Consider the following 23931-nt stretch of genomic DNA (forward strand, 5'->3'; position numbering starts at 1 on the left):
AATATTTCAATAGTTTCTTATGAAATTAAACCTACACATAGTCTGTGACCCAGCGATCCTGCTCTTAGATATTTGCCTAAGAGAAATGAAAACTTATGTTTACACAGAAACCTGTAACAACTTTATTCATAATTGCCCAAAACTGCAATGAATCCGAATGTCCTTCAGCTGCTCAATGTTCAGATAAAGTGGTACATCCCTACAGTGGAATAGGGCTCAGAGGTAATAAGGAACAAACCTACTGCTTGATGTAACATGGATGAGTTTCTAATGCATTGTGCTGAGTGAAAGAAGCCAGGATCAAAAGGACACATACTGTATGAATCAATCTATATGCCATTCAGGAAAAGACAAAACTATGGGAACAGAGGAGATATATTGGTTCCGAGGGGTTAAAGACAGGGGAAGGGTTTGGCTACAAAAGGGCGGCATGAGGGGTGATGGTATAGTTCTCTATCTAGAAGTCATTATGCAGCTCTGTGCGTACCCAAAAGAGTAAATTTTACTTGTAATTTTTAAAATAACTTTAAAAAATGATATGCCAGACTTGAAAACCATCAAATGGATTTTTTTAGAAATAAGAAAAACTAGGGGTGCCTGAGTGGCTTCGTCGGTTAAGTGTCTGACTCTTGGTTTCAGCTCAGGTCATGATCTCATGTTTCATGAGTCTGAGCCCTGCATTGGGCTCCATGCTGACAGAGTAGAATCTGCCTAGGATTCTCTCTCTCTCTCTCTCTGCCCCTCCTCTGCTCTACGTCTCTCAAAATGAATAAAACTTTTTTAAAAATCATAAAAAAAGAAATAAGAATAACTGTCACCATTAGAAATTCTTTGGATGAGTTTAACAGTAGATTATATCAGCTCAGGATAGATCAATCATAAGAAAGTAGACAAAAAAGGGGTGCCTGGCTGACTCAGTGGGTGGAACATGGAACTCTTGATCTCAGGGTTATGAGTTTGAGCCCCATGTAGGGTGTAGAAATTACTTAAAAATTTAAAAAAAGTATACAGATTGTAGCATAGAACCATAAAATGATGGGAGGTACAGAAGAGAAGAGGCATAGAGATAAGTGAAAGGATGTGATGTACATCTGAGCAGTCTCAAGGGAGGAGAGATTAGTAGAGAACATTCTTGATTTAAAAAAAGATGATCCAATCCACAGATTCAGGATTAGCAGGCAGCATTCCTGATTTAAAAAAAGATGATCCAATCCACAGATTCAAGAAACTGAATAATCCCCAAGAAGGATACATAAAAGGAAAATCCATACAGAGTGAAAGTATAGGAAATCAAAGACAAAATGAAAAATCAGTCTGAGGAAAAAAGATTACCTTCAAAGAAGCAAAAAGCGGATGACTGGCTTTTCAACCACACAACAGAAGCCACAAAACAGGGAAATAATATTTTCAACATTATTGAAAGAATAAGTTATGAAAAAGTAACTGCCAGCCTAGAAAATTATACCTAGGAAAAATATATTTTAGGAGTGAAGGAAATATAAAGGCATTTTCAGACAAACAGAAACTGAACTTGTCATAAGTAGGTCCTCTCCAAAGCAGATTCTAAGGAAAATTGTCCTGGATGGAAGGTCTGGAATACAAGAAGGAGTGACAAACAAGGAAGCTGAGATACAAACAGATATATCTGAATGAACATGGGAGGATATCTTTTGGGTTTTTTATTTATTTTTTTTCTAAACGCTTTATTTATTTTTTATACAGAGACAGAGCATGAGAGGGGGAGGGGCAGAGAAGGAGACACAGAACTGGAAGCAGGCTCCAGGCTCTGAGCTAGCTGTCAGCACAGAGCCTGACGCGGGGCTCGAACCCACAAATGTGAGATCTGACCTGAGCTGAAGTCGGAGGCTAAACCGACTGAGCCACCCAGGCGCCCCTCTTTTAGGTTTTTTAAAAAATGAAAACAAAATAGGACATATAAATAGGATTAAAGTATTCTAATTTTCTTGTTTTGCATAGTGTGATTTCTAGGGTAATTACTGAAAAAACAGAGATGAAAGACATAACTTACAAACTCATAGAGGGAAGAACAGAATAATTTTTAAAAGTCACCTAATCCAAAGGACAGAAAGAAAAGAGATTAAGAAAAAGCAAGATGTAGACTTGTTTTCATTAACATATCAGTAATTACAGTTAGTATAAGTAGGCTAATTACATTAATTGTTCCAGTTAGACATTAAAGATCATCAGATTGGATTTCTACAACTCTAAGTCCTAAATATAAGGATTCAGAAGAGTTGAAAGTTAAAGGATAGAAAAACATGTATCTTGTAAACACTAAGAAAAAGAAAGCTAGATAGATGCATTAATAGCAGTCAAAATAAAATTTAAGGCAAAATGCATCACTAAAGATAAAGAGGGCCATTTCACAAAAGGTTCAGTTTCCCAGCAAGGTAATAATTACACCTTTCTCTACACCATTGAAATGTTAAAAGTTATGGAGAAGAAATTGACAGTTAAATAAAAATAAATAAAATCTGCAATCAGAAGAGTTTTGTTTTTGTTTGTTTTTGAAAGAGGGTGTGAGTGGAGGAGGGGTAGAGGAAGAGGTTGAGAGTGAATCTTAAGTTCCAAGCCCAGAGTGGAGCCCGACATGGGGCTGTCTCACAACTATGAGATCGTGACCTGAGCCAAAATCAAGGGTCAGATGTCTAACCTACTGAGCCACTCAGGCACCCCAAGACTGGGTTATTTTTAATACAGCTCCATCAGTAATTGATAGAACAAATGTATTTTTTAAAATTAGTAAGGATGAAACGTATTTGGACAACATGAAAAGAAAAAGGCCTTGTCCTAATTGACATGTATAGAACATTGGCAGAAATACATGATTTTCAAGCGCACTGGGAACATTTACAAATTTATGGTAAAGACCATGAACCAAATCTCAACAAGTTTGAATGGTTTCAGATCATATAGAGCAATTTGCTGACCACGTGCACTTAAGCTGGAAGTCAGTAACAGAAAGATAATAAGGAAATCTCCAAGTGCTTGGAAATTAAGACCTACTTTCCTAAATAACCTCTAGGTCTAAAAAGCTTTTATAATGGAAATTAGAAAATATTTCAACCAAACAACAGTGAAAATATATCAAAACATGGGATGCAGCTAAAAGAGGTTTAAGGGGAGATGTATTGCCTTAAATGTGTATGTGATAAAAAGAAAAAAGCCTAAACATTAAATTAGCTGAATATTCACTGCAAGAAGTGTGAGAAGAAAGCACAGTACATGAAGACAGTAGGAGGAAGGAAAGAGTAAGAACAGAAATTGACACCACAAAACATAAACATGCAGTAGAATTAACAAAGCAACTTTTTTAAAAGGCAAATAAAGTTGACCTCTTATGCACCTCATCAAGGAAGAATAAGGCACAAACAATATCAGAGCTGAGGAAGGGGGCTTTATTACAGTTGGTGTGGATGCTAAAACAATACAAGGATATCATTAATAACTACTATCAATAACTACTACTATTATTAATACAAGGATACATATTAATAGGCCAATAAATTTGAAAATTTGGAAAAAATGGGCAAATTCCTAGGAAAACATAGCTTCATAAAACAGTCAAGAAGTAGAAAATATAAATAGTTCCTATAACCCATCAGAGAAACTGAATTTAACAGCCTAGTGATGGACAAACCTAACACAAACAGGCTCCAGTTGGTGGCTGACTAACCAACCACTACAGCTCAGACAAGAGCATTCAGCAGTGACCTGCTGCATCTTGGTAGCCACTCATTTTAACCGGGAAACACCATCTTTGACTGCATAGGGTAGTAAAGCTGCACTGTGTATTCAGACCTTCAGTGATGCAAACCTGTTTGTTAACTGGGCAAAGGCCAGATGGTATCCTGGCAAATGTAGAAAACTCTTAAGAGTCTTCCCAAATCACAAACTCATCAAGAACCATAAGTTAACAACATAGCACTATGTGATTATTAAGGTAAGGAAACTTCCACTAGAAGTTAAGAAACCTCGGCTCTATGTAGGACTGATTTCCCTTTGGGTAGGGATCTGCTCCCCTGAAGGTACTATGAGGATCCCAGCTAGAGTATTTGTAAGGGGCGCCTGGGTGGCTCAGTTGGTTAAGCGTCCAGCTTCAGCTCAGGTCATGATCTCAAGGTTCATGGGTTTGAGCCCCGCCTCAGGCTCTGTGCTAACAGCTGGAGCCTGGAGCCTGTTTCAGATTCTGTGTCTCCCTCTCTCTCTCTGACCCTCCCCTGCTCATGCTCTCTCTGTCTCTCAAGAATAAATAAAAAACAAAAAAAAATTAGAGTAATCGTAAGTCATTCTGCATGCTAAGGTAAGATCACGTGAACTTCCCAAGGGGGCATTCATATAAATGTAAAGATCCTGGTGGGGAAGGGGATGGATTTAAAAAAGGAATTCAACTCACAAAACTATTTACTTATAAAACTAATAAATTGTTTCAGCAAATGTTCAGGATATATTAGACAGTACTCTGGTGATCTCTGATGTTGCATCCTTCTGTTGTTAGTTCTCATAAATATTCAGAAGGAGAGGAATGAAGATCCCTGAGCTGCTAATGTGATGTCACAGGATCCTGGAGATTATCAGTAGAGTTTGTGGGTGAGACTTAAGGAGGCTTCTTCAGAGAAGAGATCACAAAGTGTTTCAAAGTGTCATAAATTCTAACAATCCAGGAAACATGGAAGAGTGGGGCTCAGTGCTTCCCCCAAAATTTGATATTTTTTTTCACCCAGAGGTGTTAGCTCCTCCTGGCATCGGGCACTCCACTGAGCACCAGGAAGCTGGGCCTCCTCCAGTTGTCCCTGGTGTGCATGTTCATGCCAAATGAAGCAGTTGAAGACTATTTTGGAAAAAATAATATGGGTTATCACATGGCCTTTACCTCACCAGGACTTTTTTGTTTTTGGCTGTGTATATATTAGATATTAAAACTTGCTTTTGTTTGTACAATGGAATGTTACTCAGCAATTAATATAAGAATGTATACTAATACATGCATCATCAATGCAAAATTCAGAAGCAGTTCATGAAATGAAAGAAGCCAGACCCAAGAGTATATGCTATATGATTCCACACATACAATACAGTATGTGCTATATGAATTCAAGAATGGGCAAAACAAATGTGTAGTGATAGAAATAAGAGTGGTTGCATCAAAAACAGTAAACTAGGGGCACCTGGATGGCTTCGTTGGTTGAATGTCTAGCTCTTGATTTCAGCTCGGGTCATGGTCCCAGGGTTCTGGGATTGAGCCCAGCATCAGGCTCCATGCCTGAGCATGGAGCTTGCTTAAGGTTCTCACTCTTCCTCTGCTCCTCTTCCTCCCTCACACTCTTGCTCTCTCTCTCTCTCTCTACAATTAAAAAAAAAAACCCAATAAACTCTTCAGAAATAAATTTAACCAAGAAGGTGAAAGATCTGTTTAACAAAAATGGGAAAGAAAGAAAAGAAGAAAGAAGGAAAGAAAGAAAGAAAAGAAAAAAGAGAAAGAAAGGAAAAGAAAAAGAAATGAGAGAAAGCTTGCTTGAGGTTTGATTCTGTGATCATGCTCTAGAACTTTCTTGGCTCTCTTATGAAAAGTCCACAATAAACAAATCAGGATTGTTTTCAGGTGTGCAAAAATGGTACTCTGTGTAGTTCCCGACTTCTGTGTGGTAAAGAATTTTCCAGGAGGGCATAATTGATGCACAGACAAATATTGCTTTCTGCCCTTCTCTGGTGCATACCTCACACATGCTTTGTAAGTACTAACATGCATTCTTTCCACACAGGGAAGAAAAAGTCCAAGTTCAAAACATTTAAGAAGTTCTTTGGGAAAAAGAAAAGGAAGGAATCACCGTCTTCCACAGGAAATAGCACCTGGAAACAAAGTCAGGCGAAGAGTGAGGTCATTGCCATTGAGTCAGGGCCAGTGGGCTATGACTCAGAGGATGAACTTGAGTAAGTTGCCTGGTCCGTCCTTCAAGCATGTGTGCCCCAGTAAGCAGGGGGTGGGGAGGGGATTGGAGGACCCAAATACTTTGTCTCATGGTCTTGGAAACTGGCTGGATTTCTGTGTGTCCTTCCTTCCAAGAGAATCCCACTGGAGGCTCTTCCAGGGAAGTTGTATTTTCTGCCTTTTCTTACATAGGGATGGAGAAAGTTAGGGGAAAACATGTACAGGTCCCAGCTATGTCCCAGGAGCTGTATTTATTAGAACTACAACCACTGTGGGAGAGGAGGTCAGATCTGTTACTTTATAAATGAGCAAATCAAGCTTTAGAGAAATTTTGGAGAACTTGTGCATTGTCCTGCAGCTGAAAGTGGCAAGATTAGGATATATGCCATGATTTTTTTTACTTAAAAATCCTCCATTAGAAGGAGAAACGAGTGGAAGGAAGGCTTCTTGCTCTTAGTCTTAGAAAATCATCCAAAAGTATTGTTAGATACAACAGAACCAATAGGTATGAAAATTTGGGGAAATCTAGTGAAGAAGTCCTTATTTTTAGAACTTGTACTTCATCAAAATATAGTTATAAATCACATGCTTCCAGCAGTTATTTCTGTGAATAAAGTGGGGGAGGGGGAGATTTGTTGCCATGCAAATTTTAAAACAAATTTTACTTAAATCCAAGTTAGTTAACATATGGTGTAATAATGGTTTCAGGAGTAGAGTTTAGTGATTCATCACTTACATATAACAACACCCAGTGCTCATCCCAACAAGTGTCCTTCTTTATACCCATTACCCATTTAGCCCCCTCACACCCCACCTGTCTCCTCTCCAACAACCCTCAGTTTGATCTCTGTATTTAAGAGTCTCTTATGGTTTGCCTCCCTCTCTTTTTTTTTTACTTTATTTTTCCTTCTCTTCCCCTGTGTTCATCTTTTGTGTTTCTTAAATTCCACATACGAATGAAATCATACGATATTTGTCTTTCTCCTACGGACTTATTTCGCTTAGCATAATACACCTTAGCTCCTTGCCTGTTTTTAGAGGAGTAGAAATTACAGTGACCACTTGGTGGCACCAAATGACTGAAGAGGAAAGATTCAAGGTTTTTCTTCCAGGGTTTTTATTTTTGTTTCTGTTTTTCCTGGTGTTCGCAGGGAGCAGGGTGGACCCACATAGCACTCTATGAAGAGTACCAAGGAAGGGCTGTATGCACACACATTTTACTAGGCAGGGTGCTCTGTATTCTTGGGAAGTGAGACGTTGTCATGATCATATTGCTAATTATTAAATGTCCTCACTGGGCCAGCCCAAGGAAATGATAAGACTCTCCCCACCACATTTTGTCTGGTCTCTTGACCAGAACATACAGTGGTCAGTCCATCAGGGAACAGGAACACCGCAGAGAGGTGAGCAGGGTGTGCGCATGTGTGCATATGTGTGTGTGTGTTTCTGTGAGAAATGACCTGTCCACTTGTGTGTCTCCTCTTTGTCACTGGAGCCCATGGAAAATGGGGACAGTTCCTCTTCTATCTTTAAGTTCCCACCAGGGGCCAGGTATCCAATTACTGGCCAAAGTTCACTGGGATGATGCTAGGATAGGAGGCTTAGGGGTGGGGTCTGATGAAGCCTGGGAAGTACAGTGTTTTGAGAGAACAGCACAGAGGATGAGACAAGATCTGTTATCCCCCAACTTTATTGAAAGATAATGGATATGTAACATTGTGGAAGTTTAAGGTGGATAATATATTGATTTAATATGCATACATACATAGCACTAATACCTGCATCGCATCACCTAATTAGTACTTATTATTGAGATGGGACCATTTCAGATCTGTTCTCTTAATAATTTTCAAGCATAGAATACAATAGTACTCACTATAACTGTGATGTACAAAGTATGTTGTAGACCTCCCCAGCTTGTGTCTTATAACTGGAAGTCTGCAGCATTTCCCTCACCCTGCAGCCGCTGGTAACCACCATCCACTGTGTGTTCTTATGAGTCTGACTTTTTTAGATTCTACATAAGTGAGCTCCTACAGTATTTGTCTTTCTCTGTCTTGCTTGTTTCACTTAGCATAATGCCCTCAGTGTTGATCCATGTTATCACAACCCACAGGATGTCCTTCTTTCTCATGACTAAATAATGCCCCATGTACATATATGTAGACGCACACATGCATACTACATCTTCTTTCTCCATTCAGCTGCGGATGGACACTTGGGTTGTTTCCCGTTGTTTTGGCTATTGTAAATAATGCTGCAGTGAACATAGGAATGCAGATACCTCTTCAAGATCCCATTTTCATTTCCTTTGGATAATACCCAGCAGTGGATCCTATGGTAGTTCTATTTTTAATTTTCTGAGGAACCTCCATGCTGTTCTCCATAGTGACTGCACCAACTTCTATTCCTGCCAAAGGTGCAGAAAGTTTCCCTTTTCTCCACATTCTTTCCAACATTTATCTCAGTGTTTTGGTGATAGCCATTCTAATGGGTGTGAGATTTGCATTTCCTCAATGATTAGTGATGTTGAGCATCTTTTCCTTTGTCTGTTGGCCATTTGCATGTCTTCTTGGGAAAAATGTCTGTTTAACTCCTCTTGGTTAAACAGTTAAATCCTCTTGAATCAGATTGTTGTTGTTGTTGTCTTTTCTTGCTATTGAGTTGACGAGCCCTTTATATTTTTTGGATATTAATCCCTTATCAGGTATGTGATTTGTAAATATTTTCTCCCATTCTGTAGGTTGTCTTTTCATTTTGTTGGTGGTTTCCTTTGCTGTGCAGAAACTTTTAAATTTGATACAGTCTCACTTGTTTATTTTTGCTTTTGTTGCTTTCACTTTTGGTGTCAAATCCAAGAAATTATTGCCAATGTCATATACCAATGTCAAAGTCACTTACTACTTATGTGGTAACTTTTCTAGGAGTTTTATGATTCCAGGTCTTACGTGCAAGTCTTTAATCCATTTTTTATGGGGTAGAATAGGGGTTTAGTTTCATTCTTTTGCTTGTGGCTGTCCAAGACTATCCTTTCTTCATTGTATATTCTTGCCTGCTTTGTTATAAATTAATTGACTTTGTAAGGGACAAAATCTTAGGGGCAGTCTTTAGCCCCTTTGAGAATCTTCTAGACTCTACAGCAACTTCTCATCCATCACCATGGGCAAAAGAATTCCATTTGCCGACATACATTTTAATGCTGGCAAACCACATGGGACCCTGTGGTTTTAAAAGGCTCACATCCATTTATTGTATCTGTGTTGTTATGCTTTTTAAGCCTCTTAACCTGTAATGATTTTCCCTCCTGCTCCCCTGCTATCTGCTTTGTTCCATGTCATTGATCTGATGGAGAAGCAGGGTACTTTTCTCTGTCCAATATCCTCCATTCTGGATTTGCTTTCTCTTGGTATGATTGAACTCATTTTTATAGTCTCTGAATCTCTTGCAGAGTGTTAGATAGATCTAGATATTTAATTAGGTTTAGGTTTAAGGTGTACGGGATCCTACTGTCCTATCACCTCATGAGGCACATACTGTCTGGTTGTCCCACTTCTCATGACACTGAGACTGAGCAGTGGGTTCAGGGGGTCTCTTTCAGTGTGATTGCTCCACAAACCCTCGCATAGTGGTTTTAACACCTGCTTATGGTCATTGCCTACATTCATTATTTTATTGCAAAATGGTGTTTTTTCTAATCCTATCAGGCAATCTGCATGTGTTAGCTGGAATTTTTTCACGAAGGAGACCTTTCCTTCATCAATTCCTTGGTTTCTCTGACATGCAGTTTTTCCAGGAAAAGCAGAATAATGCCTGCTTCTCCTTTTACCAATCTACCTTTAGAGTAATGAGCTGGTCCTCGAGTTTTGGGTTTTCTTCTTTTCTGTGTGTGTGTGTGTGTGTGTGTGTGTGTGTGTGTGTGTGTTTACATCATTGTGAGTACGTGGATTTTTATATATTTCATTTGCTTTAAACCATGACAGTCTTTATTCATTTTTATGCTCACCGTGTCTCATCTTACATTTTGGAAGTCACTTCACTTTAGCTCCCAGGTTCTTTTGACATGACCCCATTTGTCTTTGAACCTTCCTTGCTTTCTTGTACAATGAGAAATCCCAGGTTTATTTTGTACATTTCCTGTCCTAGATCTACTATCAGCAATTTCTTCACATGGCCCTCGTTCTTTTTGGTGTCAGATGGTCTTTAGAGGCCACAGCCTGGCTCCCAGGGGTGATGATTGATAGTTGGTGTTATTGCTTCTAAACTTCTTCAATAGGTATACTAGGAAATGTTTTAATTTTTAAGAGAAAAGTAAATCACTGACTGGTATTTCCAGTTCAAGTTTAATAAGACAAAATTTTTACCTTGATCATTTGAGTTCACTATTCTCTTATACTAGGAATCTTGGTTCCTAGTGATATTAACAAAATTATTCATTTTCTTTATCATACAGTATACTAATAATAATGTCATTACCCCACTTTCCCATACAGAGGTTATATTCATAAGGATTGTTCTCTACTCTTTTTAAAAAATCAGTATTGCTGGGGAGGCTGGGCGACTCAGCCGGTTGGATGAGTGACTCTTGATTTTGGCTCAGGTCATGATCCCACAGTTTCTGAGTTAGGGCCCCTGTGTTGGGCTCTGCAGTACAGAGCTTGCTTGGGATTCTCCGTCTCTCAGTCTCTCTCTCTGTCTCTCCCTCTGTCTCTCAAAAATAAATAAATAAATAAACTTTAAAAATGTTTTAAAAAATCAATATTGCTACCAGTAAAACTACTGAGTACAATTTCTTTTCTTTTTTTTTTTTTTTCGGTTCTTGGAATTTTTCCTATTATGAATATAGAGTGAAAAGCCACTTGTATGTTGTTAGGTTAAAATCACTTAAATCATTCTTTTCTCTGTACAGTTATACCAACAATGTGATATAAAATTAGGCTTCTTTGTTTCTGTTTGTTTTCTAGTTTTAAAGATTATCTTATTTCCCTTTTTGTTTGATTTTGTCTTTTAACTACATGAAATGTTAACATAGTTTCAAAGACAAAATTGTAAAGGTGTAAGTAAGTGCCTAGAAACCCTGTCTCCTAATCTTGTTTTGTCCTTCCCCCTTAAGGTAACTATTTTTATTCACTTATTACTTACCTATTTTTATTTTTTAAAATAAGAGCCAAGAACACATCTATTCACATATGTTCATCTATATTCATATACCCTACATAGAGCTAACATGTTGTTCTGCACTCTGCTTTATTTTTCACTTAGTGCATTCTGGTGCTGCCTGTGGACAGATCTCCGTACCGACTTGGTCAGTGGTAGAGCCTTCCTGATACCATGTTCCATGGTTTATGCCGATACCTACTGAGGGCCATTGGGGTAGTTGATAGTCTTTTGCTTCTATAAATGTAGCAAGTGGCCTTGAACATATGACGTTTTGTGGTTTTGCCTGCGTATCTTTGCAGAGGCCTTTTCATGCTGTCTCAACTCCTACTTACAGTGGAGGGGTTCAGGCAGTGGTTATGACTTCCAATGGGTATGGCCACGGGCTGCCCTACTGTAGGAGGGAAATCCAGGTGTACCTGTGATCTTTGTGACAAGAGCTGCCATGGGCAGGAAGGGCCCATCTGTTTTTTTCACTTGGCCTGGCGCCTTCTGAAAAGTATAAGCACACACCCTTCTGGGAGCCATAGGTTCCCCAGTTGCAGACTCACAACTGTGAGCTAGAAAGAAGTTGGAAAGCATCACTAACCAACACAGTGTGATCTGCAGTGGAGCAAGACCACCCTTAAGAGTTTTCAATGCTTCACAGAGGACAGGATGCCTGGGGCAGCCTGGGAGTCGGGGTGTGTGGAGCACAAGATGCCCAGTGCCTTAGGGGGGAGCCTTCCTTCCTTCAGATCATCAGATCTCAGTCATCTCCTTCCATCTATTGTGTAGGCAGCCACTGCCAGTAGGAAAATCTGACAACCAACTCTCACATCCTCTTAGGATATTTTGTGAAATGAGTCCTTTGGGTTCAGTTCTGAATTGAAGTCTTGAGCTCAGAGCTGTGACAGGGGCTGAGATGGTGATGATAGCAGGACCACCATCTGTTGGACCTAGGCACACAGGCTGGATTGCACAGGTCGTATCAGGTAATTAAAAGAGGGCATGGCTTTGCAAATTTGCAATTCTCATTTCAAACCCAGCCTGTGGATGTATGTCTTGGACCACCTTGCAAGGATGCCTCCATCAGAGAGGCCCTCAGCCTGCTGTGCAAACACAGCCTCTAGCCCACTGAGGGGCTACATGTTGGCCTACAAGGAAAGATTTCATCTTCCCTGGGCATCCACACCAGGCTTCTGTGCAACTCCCCGGCCAGCTGAGGTGCCCTGCCAATCCTTCCTTTCTACAGGCCTGCTGTCTTGGACCTCACACCTCGTCAGACCCTGGTTTTCCCGTAATAAAAAGAGTTCACAGTCTTCAGATCTGTCAGGAAAATTCCTGTCTCTACCATGCTTCTAATAGTTGACTGTGGTATTTGACAGGGTTGGGATAAACTAGAGTCAGAAGCCGTTAAAAAATAAAAGTAGCTGAAGGCTTATTGTATGATGTGCCATTAAGCCCCAGCCCCTTTGTTCATCCTGAGCACCCCAAGGGAGAGATGGAGGAGAACATAGTTTCACGGTGCCTCTTTTATCCTAGGGAGTCGAGGGGTTCTCTGGGCAACCGGGCCCTGTCACACGACAGTATTTTCATTCCTGAATCTGGCCAGGATCCTACTCGACCTGTGCGGGTGTTTTCCCAAGAAAATGTGTGTGACCGGATTAAAGCCCTACAGGTAAACTTCTCCTTGGCAGTGACACTTGGTATGTGTGTCAGAGATGAATTGAGAAGTTTTAAAATTGTTTCTGCTTGGTTTAGTGGACATATCTTAAAGTATAATTGCATGCCAGACATACCAAGTTACATACAACTGGACCTTGACTCATGCTGTTATAAGCTCTCATTTTCAAGATGAGAGCAAGAGAGCCAGTGGCAGGCACTTGTGCTTCAGTCCACTGCACCAGGCAGGGGTGTTGAAAGTACCTCCTGAAGGAAGGAATCGGAGCAGGAAGATTTGTTGATAAGTTGCTGATGAAAATAAGAGCAAATGTTCTTTATTCCAATCTAGTTAAAAATACAGTGTAATGTGAAAATGGGGCCACCCCCTCCTCCGGGGGGTCTTCCTGCCAAGCGAGGAGATGACACCGGCATGAGTTCTGAGGATGACGGTCTGCCCCGGAGCCCCCCAGAAATGTCCCTGCCTGACATCGGTCCCGGCACAACCATAAAGGCAAGTGACAGCCTGCACCACCTCCCAGCTTTGTCTGCGTCCACTGCAGAGGGCAGTCAGGGACTCTGGAGGCCCCTGTTAAGATTCCCATGGGGGTGTGTGGCCGTGGTCCATGCAGCTAGGAGGTGTTCCAGACCCAGACAGTGGGAGCATATCATCAGTCCTTGGGCTGTACTTTTTTTTACTCTTTGAGCAGAAATTCCTGTCTTATCAGGAGATACAGTGTTGTAACATTTTTCATCATGGTTACAAGTCTGACGCAATCAACCCTTTACCTGGTTTTTCCTGTCTGAGCAGATGACCAGACCAGGGATCCCATCTCAAAAAAAGAAAAACACCTTTGTATCTGTTTTCTGTTGTCATGACATTTGGCTGGAGGGAGAAGGGAGTGGTGAACATACACGACTTAATCTAGACTCTCAGATCTGAGTTTCGGGCCATGAGGTCTAGGGTTAGAATGTCATCACATGCAGGTAAACGGGGCAGTGGGGGAAGTTTGACAGGCAGCAGGGGTGTTTATGACCTCAGCAGGGCAAGGGAGCTGATCATGGATAATGCCCTCCTCCCCCATTATAAAACAGGAGGAAAAACTGAGCTCTTTCTCCTATGTAAGTCACTAGGTTCATGGTGCCGCCATTTTAAGCCCATACAATGTACTTGTACATAAATGATCATTTTTCCCTTTAGACAAGACTTGCTGAGGGCTGGATAGAATTGGAGTTCTATGTGTAATGCTGACACTTGAAAAACAAATTAAGGCTGGAGTCCATGTTTTATAGCCACCCACCTGCCCTGTCCATTCTTGGAGCTACACATGTGGTCTGATCAAAGCCTGTTCCCGGTGAATCCTCAGGGTTTCATTGTGAACCATCATCTTGCAGATTCTGTACTGACCTGAAATATATTCAGGGGTCACTTCAACTTGGATGTCCAGAAATCCCCCTCCAAAACCAAAGGAAAGAATATTTACTTAATTTATGTGTAATTGTGGTTCCCAGTGCATCACTGATGAAAGGCAGAGGAAGGGCTGTGGTATAGCTGAACATAGGTAAGCCCCAGGGCTGCGGGTTCACTCAGGGCTAGCTAGAGAATTCTTCTCTCTGGAATTCTGCTCTAGGGTGAACCTGTCCCTGCTTTTTCCATGACCAGCATCTAAGGACAGTGAGCTACCTATACCTGCTCTCCCATGTCGAAGAGAAGGAAGAGAAGACAAGGAGGATGATCTGGCCCACTTCCTGGAGTTTGAGCCAACCCTGTACCCCTAAATACCTTAAAATACTGGAGGGGAAAGTTGACAGGCTCTGGCTGCCTGTGGTGTCACGTGACATGCCCACCTTTGTACTCTGAGATATGTGGCTTCAGCGTTCCCGGCCGCAGGACCAGATGTGGCTTTGTATGTTTCGGGGCCATGTGTTGGGGAGATGACTCTCATGAGCCATAGTTGACTTACTTGCTCTCACTCCACCCCGCAGTTCTCTGGCTCTCGTGGCACCATGGTTCTCTGTATTGAGCTGGGAAAGCACAGAAGAACAGGTAGTTTCTAATTCCGTTCATTAAGGCATGAACCCAACTCCAAACCTGCAAAGCACCATGATGCACACATGCCATATTTAGCTGCCTGGGAGCCACTCATACAGGGCAGGGCCATAGCCTCATCCTGCTCAGTGTTCCTCCTATGGTGGTTGTTACTGGCAAAGCAGTGCTCTGAGAGTTTCTTAATTGGGTAATTTGAACAAGCCACTAGCTTCACAGGAACCTAAAATTGGAGGCTTTACAACTTAAAAGAAATATATATATATATATACACACACACACACATATATATATATATATATATATATATATATATACACACACATATAATCTTTATTATCATGATTTTGAAGACATGGTGATCATATTTTATGCCCTAAAATAAATGGGCACAGTGGACTGATTGAGAGGGAAACAGTGCACCCTTTAAAATATTTTTATATAGCACATGGATTTGATATAATGGTACCTTAAATATTACCAGGATGAGATTGTGAGCTGTTCAGTGTTTTCCTGTTGATGACTCCTTATGCAAGCCCACATGCTTGATAGAAAAACTTTAACGAAGATTATTTTGATAAAAGGTTTCCTGTAACAAGTATCTCACGACACGGCCAAGGTGATATTACCTGATGGATGAGTTTTTCAGGAAATGAATGGAATTATTTTTAAAATCTCATTGCCACATCAGGTAACAACTGGCAAAAATTTAGTTGGTGATTTTTATGGTAAAATTACATCAAACTAGCCATCTGCTAAGTGTCCTACCATTGAGTAGGAAACACTGGGTAGAGTGTGGCAAGCTGGCAAAGTTGCCTTTGTCCCGGGGGATGAGGGAAGGTCACATGGAGAAGTAGCCCAGCTCTGGTGGAAACACACACGCCGCTATGCAGCCAGGCGACGGGCAGGTCTGTCACCTGTAGGAATCTGAGTCCTCAGAGGGTTTTGGAGAGGATTTTGTGAGATCAGGTAGGTCAGTGCCTCCCCTTCCCTCACCAGGAAAGGCCAGCTGGGGTGCAAGCCAACAGGCTTCTTCCCAGAAAGGCCCCACCGGCTCTGTTTCGTGTCTGTGGGCTGTTCCCAAGTCATTGCCCTCAGCCCACTCCTCAGTGGCTGAGCCCCTCTTCCCTTCTTTTTTTCTTTTTTTAATAGCTACTATTTATTGGACAAGTACCATATACCAGGACTGAAACTGCTGCTTTCCATGTAACAACAGTCTTGTAAGGAAAGTATTATTAACTAATTTAATAGGTGAGGTAATTGTGAGCCCCTCTCTTTGACGACACTGTAAAGTAGCTGTCACTTAGATTCACACCCCAAAAAGCCTCTGAACCCCAGGCCATTTTCCTATGTGAGTCATATTCCTCCAATAAAGTACCTCCTGTTAGACTTTTTAAATCATTCACTTCCAGAATCATCCAGAAGCACAGATTTCAAGACAGACTGCGCAACTGGGAGCCAGGAGGGCAAGTGTGAATGCTTCCAGCCCACAGATGAAAACACAGGTCAATTTTCCTGGCCTGTCCTGTACCCACATAGTTGCTTCACTGATCAAAGACTGGACTCACCATTCTCCTCAGGCATAAAGGTGTTGGTCTTTTCAGGCCCCAAGAACTCTCAGAATGACAGCAAAGACTGAGAAGTGGGACTTCAGTGCCCTAGCAGGAAGACCACCATGACAGCCAGTACAGGGGTTTTGTGGGGACAGAGGTCATTGGGGTCAGACTTTCTGGGAAGTTAAGCTCCTTGCCAGGATCTGCCTCCCCCCAGTGCAGGGGCCAGAGTGGGTTTGAATCCAGGCCCATCTGCTCAAGCAGTGCCAGCATAGGGCAAGCCTAGTGAACAGGAGGCAGGGAAGGTTTTTCCTTTGGGTTAATAGGAGGGTTGACCAAATCTTGTCCTCACAGAAGATGTCATCATTCTTACCCGAGAGTCACTGCATTTGCAAAGCAGCTCATCTTGCCTGGTCTCTTGAGTCAGAAAAAAACACAGTCAGAAAAACACACACATAAAAAACCCCCAAAATTTTACCAACTGTATATATGTTGTTCCTCTAACAAGGGTGAAAAATGAAGGCTTCTCTAGGTTCTTTGGAATGTACCCATTCTACCGGTGACCCAGAGAGAGGACTGCTTGGGAGAGGTGTCACCTACCCAATCTTAGGTGACTTCCTGAATCATCAACTCAGCAGTGAAAGCCAAGGCCACAGGCACAGAGGAAGCTGGGAGCCCTGTGGTTTATATTTTAAATAATTTTTCTTGCATTATTCCCGTAAGAACCCAAGTCGCTGAAACAAGAAAACTAAAATAGATTAGGCCCACTTAGAACCCTTCCCCCCTCATTTTAGCAATTGTCTTCTCCCAGTTGGCAGGAATAAACTTAATACTTGCAGGAGAAAATACAACTTTCTGTTAACAGGGAAAATATGTTTCTCTGAAGAAGTTCTCTTGCAGGACAATCCCTGCCTCAGCTTGTCTCTCTAATAGTGACATCCTTCTGGTGCCCCCTAGTTTAGCAGAGGCTACTGGAACCTTGCTTTGTCTGGGGCTCCAGGGCTGTGGAAAAGAAGCTGAGCAGGACGTATCTGTGCCCCTGTGTGTCTTCTTGCTGCCCACATCTTGTTCGCTGCCTCTCCTGAGGACACCATTTTCATAGGGGCTCACTAAATCATTGTGAGGTGCATAACATGATGGTCTCAAGTTAAAATGTGTGTTCAAAGAACCCACAGCACTCATTAAGATGGCTACTATCAAAGAAACAGAAAATAACAAGTGTTGGCAAGGATGTGGAGAAATTGGAGCCCCTGTGCACTGTTTGGAATGTAAACTGGTACAGCTACTGTGGAAAACAGTATGGAGGTTCCTCAAAAAATGAAAAATAAAACTTTTCTATAATCCAGTAGTTCCACTTCTGGGTAGATACCTGAAAGAATTGAAAGGCAGTTCTTGAAGAGGTTTTTCTACACCCATGTTCACAACAGCTATAATGTGAAGCAGCGCAGGTGTCCATTGATGGATGAACGAATAAACAAAGTATGGTATTTCCATACAAAGGAATATCATTCAGCTTTATAAAGGTGGGAAAGTCTGACACGTGCTATAACATGGATGAACATTAAGGACATTACACTAAGTGAAATAAGCCAGACAATAAAAGGCAAATGCTGTATGATTCCACTCAGTGTGAGGTAGCTAGAGTAGTCAAGTTCATAGAGACAGAAAGCAGAGTGGTGCTGGCCAGGGGCTGGCAGTGGGGGGTAGGGAGTTGTTGTTGAATGGGTTTGGTTTCAGTTTTATGAGAGAAAAAGCTCTGGAGGTGGTTGCACAGCAATGTGAGTGTACTTAATGCCACTTAACTGTGTAGTTAAAAGTGGTCACAATAGTAAATACTGTGTGGATAACATAAAATTTGGCAAATAAAAAACATTGGGGGAGAAATGTAAACTTGACACTAATACTGAGCACCACACTAGAATAGAAGTAGGTGGTAGGGTTGTAACTAAAGCCCAGAGTCCTCTCCTTGCACCTCGCCCCTCATCTGGGCTACATTTGCTCATGGGTGCACAGTGGGTACCCCTCACACACTCTTTCATGCTGATAAATGTCTTGGCGGTAGAACCCCCTCAGACCCCACTCAGTCACGGGGTTTGCCAAGTTCAGTTGCAGTCATTCTTCCATGTGACTTCCCATATCCCCTTCCTCTCTGGCAACGCTTTTGCCCTTGCCTGATTTAGTGCCTCCCTGCTAAGGTATAAACTGGTAAAGTATTTGTAACTTCAGATGGTAACTTAAAGCCCGAGGTCTCCAAGAGGACACATGAAGATACAGAAACCTTCTAGAATGAATAAATGAAGCTGCACTGATGGGGCACTGGATGAGGGCTTGGCACATCTTCTGCCCCAGCCTGTAAAATCACATCCCTGGGCCACCCTCTCAGGACCAAGCCTGCTCTTAGAGAAATCGGGTCGGTCTGTTTCATCAGAGAAAGAAGGTCTTGTCTGAATCGCCAAACCTGCTGAGGAAGGTGAAGGCAGTGTTATCCCATCAAGGGTGCCTGGAATGTAGGTTCTCTGCATGGGTTGGCCCAACATTTAAAACCCCTAGCCATTTACCTTTCTAAGGGAGTGTCCTAGAGCCCTCCCTGTTGAGAGCCAGATTTTAAGTCTCTCCTTCCATATAAGGCCCAGAGACGACATGGGAAGACTGAGCACCATAAAAGAAGGGAGTTGATGTGCTGGTGGGACCCATTTCATACCAAGAAGTTAATGCTTGGCATGTTTGCTTCTTGTCCCACGAAGATCTCTTTAGTTTCCCCATCCCGGCCACAGTCTCCGGACCAGCTCATCTCCCGGAACGCAAGTGATGCCAGCGTCTCACCCCGAACCTTGGACAGCAGCGTGGCGCCTGTGGCTGATTTTGATTACCCTCCAGAATTCTCCTCCTGCCTGGACAACTCTGCAGCTAAGCACAAGCTCCTGGTTAAACCCCGCAACCAGAGGTCCAGCAAAATGAGGCGGCTGTCTTCGGTAATCAGGCTTCTTACAGGCAGGCATGGCAGCTGTCCATTCCCACCCACCCCTCTCTCTCCCCTCAGGGTCACGTGCCCCTTCAGAGAAACGCGCATGGTCAGTAGGACCATCTGCAGGAGCTGAAGTTGCTCATCTTTTTCAATATACGTCAGACATGTCTCTTCCTTGCATAAACATGCCATCTGTTCTTTGGTTCTGCAACACCTCCCTCGATGCTACTACGTGCTGTGCGTCCTTGCTTCCCCACAGCACTGAGTGTAAGGTCCACACTCCAGGCCTGGCACGACCAGGCCCTGCCTACCTCTAAGACCTACACTTACTCTCTCCCTCACTCACTTAACACGTTTTGGCCTCCAAAGCTGTCTCTGGCCTCAGGCCTTGATCTCTTGTTATGAGACACCCTTCTCCTGTCTGGCTCCTTAGCCTTGGAGTCTCAGCTCAGAGGTCTTCTCCCCAAATAGGCTCACTTGACCATCTTATAGAAAGCAGTCCCCCTCCCCGCCAGCAGGTTCACTTTCTTTACAGCACAGGCCACACACAGAAGTGACTTTTGTAAATGTGTGTGCTCACTTGTTTATTGCCAGTCTTCTTGAAACATTATCCCAGCCCTACGTCCAGCCCCTAGAGCGATGCTAGCCACACAGCTGGCATTCAGTGCACATTGGCTTAATGGATGAACGAATGAGGACATGAGCCTGTGACAGATAGGCTGACATGCTAGTGCAGACTCCTGCCTTGGACAAGGACCTACTTAATAGCATGGGGACTGTGCCCCTGTGAGGACAGATCCCTCTTTGGTCATGCTGCCTGTGTAGTTGTCAGCTTACAGTTCTGGGAGCTGAGAACTCATTTGTGGAGTGCTTTGTCTTCATAATACCTGTAGGTTAGAGGTTCATATAGGACTGTAGACTTCTCCACTGCCTAATTCCCACAGTGTCCCAGCCCTGGAGGAGCTGAGGACAGGGTGTGGGGCCAGACTGGCCACAGAGAACAACAGTGCTGAGAAAGAGATGTTCAGAGACCAACATTCTCTCCCTCCTCCCCTGGAGACAAGATTGTGGGGTATTGATGAAGTGCCCAGGATGAGCTAGGTGCTCAGCAGGGATGGTAGGCTGGGACCTCTTAGGATTCTGGGTACTTCCTGGAGACAGTGGGGTTTCCTTTGAGCATGTGGAAGGTAGGTACATTTTAAACTCATGCCAGCAGGGTTGACTTTAGAGGGGGCTAAGGCTGGAGAAAGAAGTCACTTGTAGTTACCTTCAAGCTGATGTGCCCTGTGCAAGCTGGACACTTGTATATATGCTTGCACATCCAATGCTTTTATAGGCTTGGTGCTGTGGGACTTGGCAAGGACCAGGAACTCCCAACTTGCCTGTCCTCATGCTGAGTGGGGCCACAGGGAAGGGACAGAACCAGTTCCCTCTGATCTCAAGTCTGGGGTTTATTCCCATGGGGATGTCTTTTGCCTTAACAAGGGTAGGTGTGACCTGCCACAGCCTGCTCAGGACTTTGTGGCAGAGAGAAGCTGTGCTCGTACTCCAGAGGGTGGCAATACAACATCCTGTCTTGATATCCTCTGGACAAAATTGTACCTCACTTTCATTCCTTACAGTTGAACTTGACTTAGCTCTTGAACCCCATTTTTTAGAGTAGCAGAAATTCTAATTTAGTCAGTCCAGGTAAACATTACTTGATTTAAACTCTATCATTTACATATCTTCCTTCCTTCTTTGCTTTCCCTTCTTGGTAGAGAGCAAGCATGGATCCCTTAAGTTTTTGACTGGGCAGAGGTGGTCACCAGAGTCACTGTTGAGTCCTAAGGTAGAGGCCCCTCTACTTCCAGTGTTCATAGTCCCCTTTGCCCTTTGGTCATGAGGTCCCTCCTTCCAATCGTGAGGAATTTTCTGGTTTCCTGGCCCCTCTCAGGGCATGTGAAGCTGCTGTGAGGGCCCAGGAGAGGAGGGGAAGGGAGGCAGCAGCAAGTGTTCCCACTTACCTGTGTTCTGTTAGCAAGCAGATCCCAGTGGAAAATGTTAAAATAACACAACAAACACAAACAGAAACCTTCCTACTGTATCTAGCTCATGAGCCCAGGCCAAGTCAGATATCACTTAGTTCCCTGCAGAATCTCTATTCAGTGTCCATCTAAGTCCATGTTCCACACCACCTTTGTCCTGCCTGGCCCTCCACCCTTACCTCCTCGTAGCTGCCAGTGGCCCAAGGTGGATGCTCCCAGCCAGGCCTGCTTCTCAGCTTTATGCTCATTTAGTGAGGCTTATGATAGTTTTAAAGCATGACCCACATCCTAAACAGGTTTCAACATTAGTGATTTCCTGTAGTAACAAAAGCCCCATGACACCTATTGAACCTGTGGCTTTTGAAAATTCTTCTGTAGATTTCTTTGCACAGATTTCTCTTTTCAAATCCAGAATATAATTGTACATCTTGGCAAGAATTCACTTAGGTGTTGTCAGAGACATCCCAGTTATCCTGTGTTCTGTTAGCAAACAGATGCCAGTGGAAAATGTTAAAATAAAAAGCAAACCAAAAAAACTTACTGCAAACACTCCCTGAACTTTTCTTAACATCAAGGAAAGGAGGTCTGATGTCCTGAACTTTTTAAAAAGATTGACCTCACGGCACCTGGGTGGCTCAGTTGGTTAAGCATCTGTCTTCAGCTCAGGTCATGACCTTGCGGTCTGTGGGTTTGAATCCTGTATCAGGTTCTCTGCCGACCGCTCAGAGCCTGGAGCCTGCTTCGGATTCTGTGTCTCCCTTTCTCTCTGCACCTCCCCTGCTCACACTCTGCCTCTCTCTCTCTCTCTCTCTCTCTCTCTCCCTCTCTCTCTCTCTCTCTCTCTCCAAAAAAAAAAAAAAAACCATTAAAAAATTTTTACGGAAAGATAGACCTCAACACCCTCAACCTTTTGGTCATTTTCTCATGCTTTCAAATGATTCATGGCTACTTTGATCTCCTTTCCTTCCTAAGAGAGCAGCAACTGACTCTGGATACAGTAAGGAGGAAGTTGGACTAAATTTAAATTCAAGAGACTTTTTAAAAAATACAAGGCAGTGTTTGATTGTCACACTGGCAGGGCTCCGGGAGAGGAGAAGCATCATAAACTTCAGGGACTAGGCAAGACTTCCTGTCTGAGTGGAATCTCAGACTGTTCTTGGGGGTTACTGACAGAACACTTGGAGATATGGGGAAAGAGCAGCCAGCTGGTCACTCAGGCCCAGAGTCTGGCACATTCACTGGTCGTGGCATGGCTTGACTTGAGCAGGGAGTGGGAGAAATAATTTAAGACCAGAGAATTTAAGACTTTTGACTTAGCTGAAAAGTTTGGACTTTATCCTATCAGCTATGCTTTTGGACTTCATCTTATAAGCTGTGGTTTGCTCTTGACTGTGTTTGATGTGATATGAATCACCCTTTAGGCAAACAAGTCTGCCCTCACCTTGGGGCACATCCCTGTAGAGAGAGAGAGAGCACTGAGATGGGAAACTAGCTCTCAGGCAGCACAGGGTCATAGAGAGAGAACCAGCTTTTTACCTGAGCAAATAAGCTCAGCCTTGATCAGGTATGGTCCTCTCTGAGCTCCCGGTACTACAAGTGCAAAGAGGAAATAATCCTTCCTTGCTGGGATGAATCAAGAGAAAATGAACTAATAGGTGTGCAGTGTAAAGCATGGCAGACCCCCGGCTGATATGATCCCCTTCCCTTTGCTTCACTCTTTAGAGCAGTGTCCACTGGTTTTGTGGCTCAGCCACTAGAACCTTAAGCACCATTTACTTTGAGCGCATAGCTGCCACTGTTCTGCTGAAAGCTGAACTTGTAAGGCAAGATTCCAAATAGACCAATATGGGAGTTATTAAGAGACATCCCGTGTCAGTGCCAGCTTTAGAGACACAGGGTTTCCTCTTAAACAAAATACAAAGGTCATATGCTTCGTAATACTCGACATAGTGATGCTGTCTTTTGTCCTCTTTATTTCTGGTAGCGAGCACAGTCTGAATCGCTGAGTGATCTGACGTGCACCCCAGAAGAAGAGGAATACGATGAGAAGTCGTTACCCAAAGTCAGCACCGAAGAGAGCCCCAATTCTGCACAGCAGGTTGTGGGACTGGATAGAAGCCTTGAGCCTGAGGGACCCGCCATCATTCTGCAATCTGGGGGGCCGCGGGCTAGGCGGGCACGCCTGCAGCACTGCCCCGCACTCAGTGCCAGCGCTGAGGAGGGCTTCCTTGAGGATGACCCCGCCGGCCGCCCAGCCGCCCCCAAGGTCACCGAGCCCGAGTCGGGCCCAGCTCCCTGCGCGGAGTCCCTATCCCTGCCGGAAGGTTCCCCACACCACCACCATAATCCTGAGAGCGAAAACCAGAGGGAAGAGCTTTCCCTGGAAAGCACATGTCCCCCGTCCAGGGAGACAGCTGATGAGGTGGTTTGTGCTTCTGGAGACGTCGAGATTCGACTTTCCCCCGCCATCCCTGAGGGAGACGCGACACCTCCCGAGGCCGACCCTGCCACCGCCTCGGAGACAACCCCCGGCCCCGATGGGCCAGACCGAAGTGTCCAGAAGGAGGTGGAGCCGATGCAGGAGGCGCCCGAGC

General features: G+C 43.3%; 1 protein-coding gene across 1 annotated transcript in view; it reads left to right on the forward strand.

Annotated features, from left to right (window-relative positions):
* KIAA1211L (KIAA1211 like) overlaps window positions 1-23931 on the forward strand; it is a 132417-nt gene that overhangs the window by 82906 nt on the left and 25580 nt on the right. Inside the window, exons 3-7 of the mRNA XM_029938502.1 lie at window positions 5784-5952; window positions 12629-12764; window positions 13098-13259; window positions 19090-19317; window positions 23322-23929. Coding sequence (XP_029794362.1) covers window positions 5784-5952; window positions 12629-12764; window positions 13098-13259; window positions 19090-19317; window positions 23322-23929 — 1303 coding nt within the window. The remainder of the gene's footprint in view (window positions 1-5783; window positions 5953-12628; window positions 12765-13097; window positions 13260-19089; window positions 19318-23321; window positions 23930-23931) is intronic.

This window comes from Suricata suricatta, chromosome 4 (genome assembly GCF_006229205.1).
Source record: "Suricata suricatta isolate VVHF042 chromosome 4, meerkat_22Aug2017_6uvM2_HiC, whole genome shotgun sequence".
NCBI lineage: Eukaryota > Metazoa > Chordata > Mammalia > Carnivora > Herpestidae > Suricata > Suricata suricatta.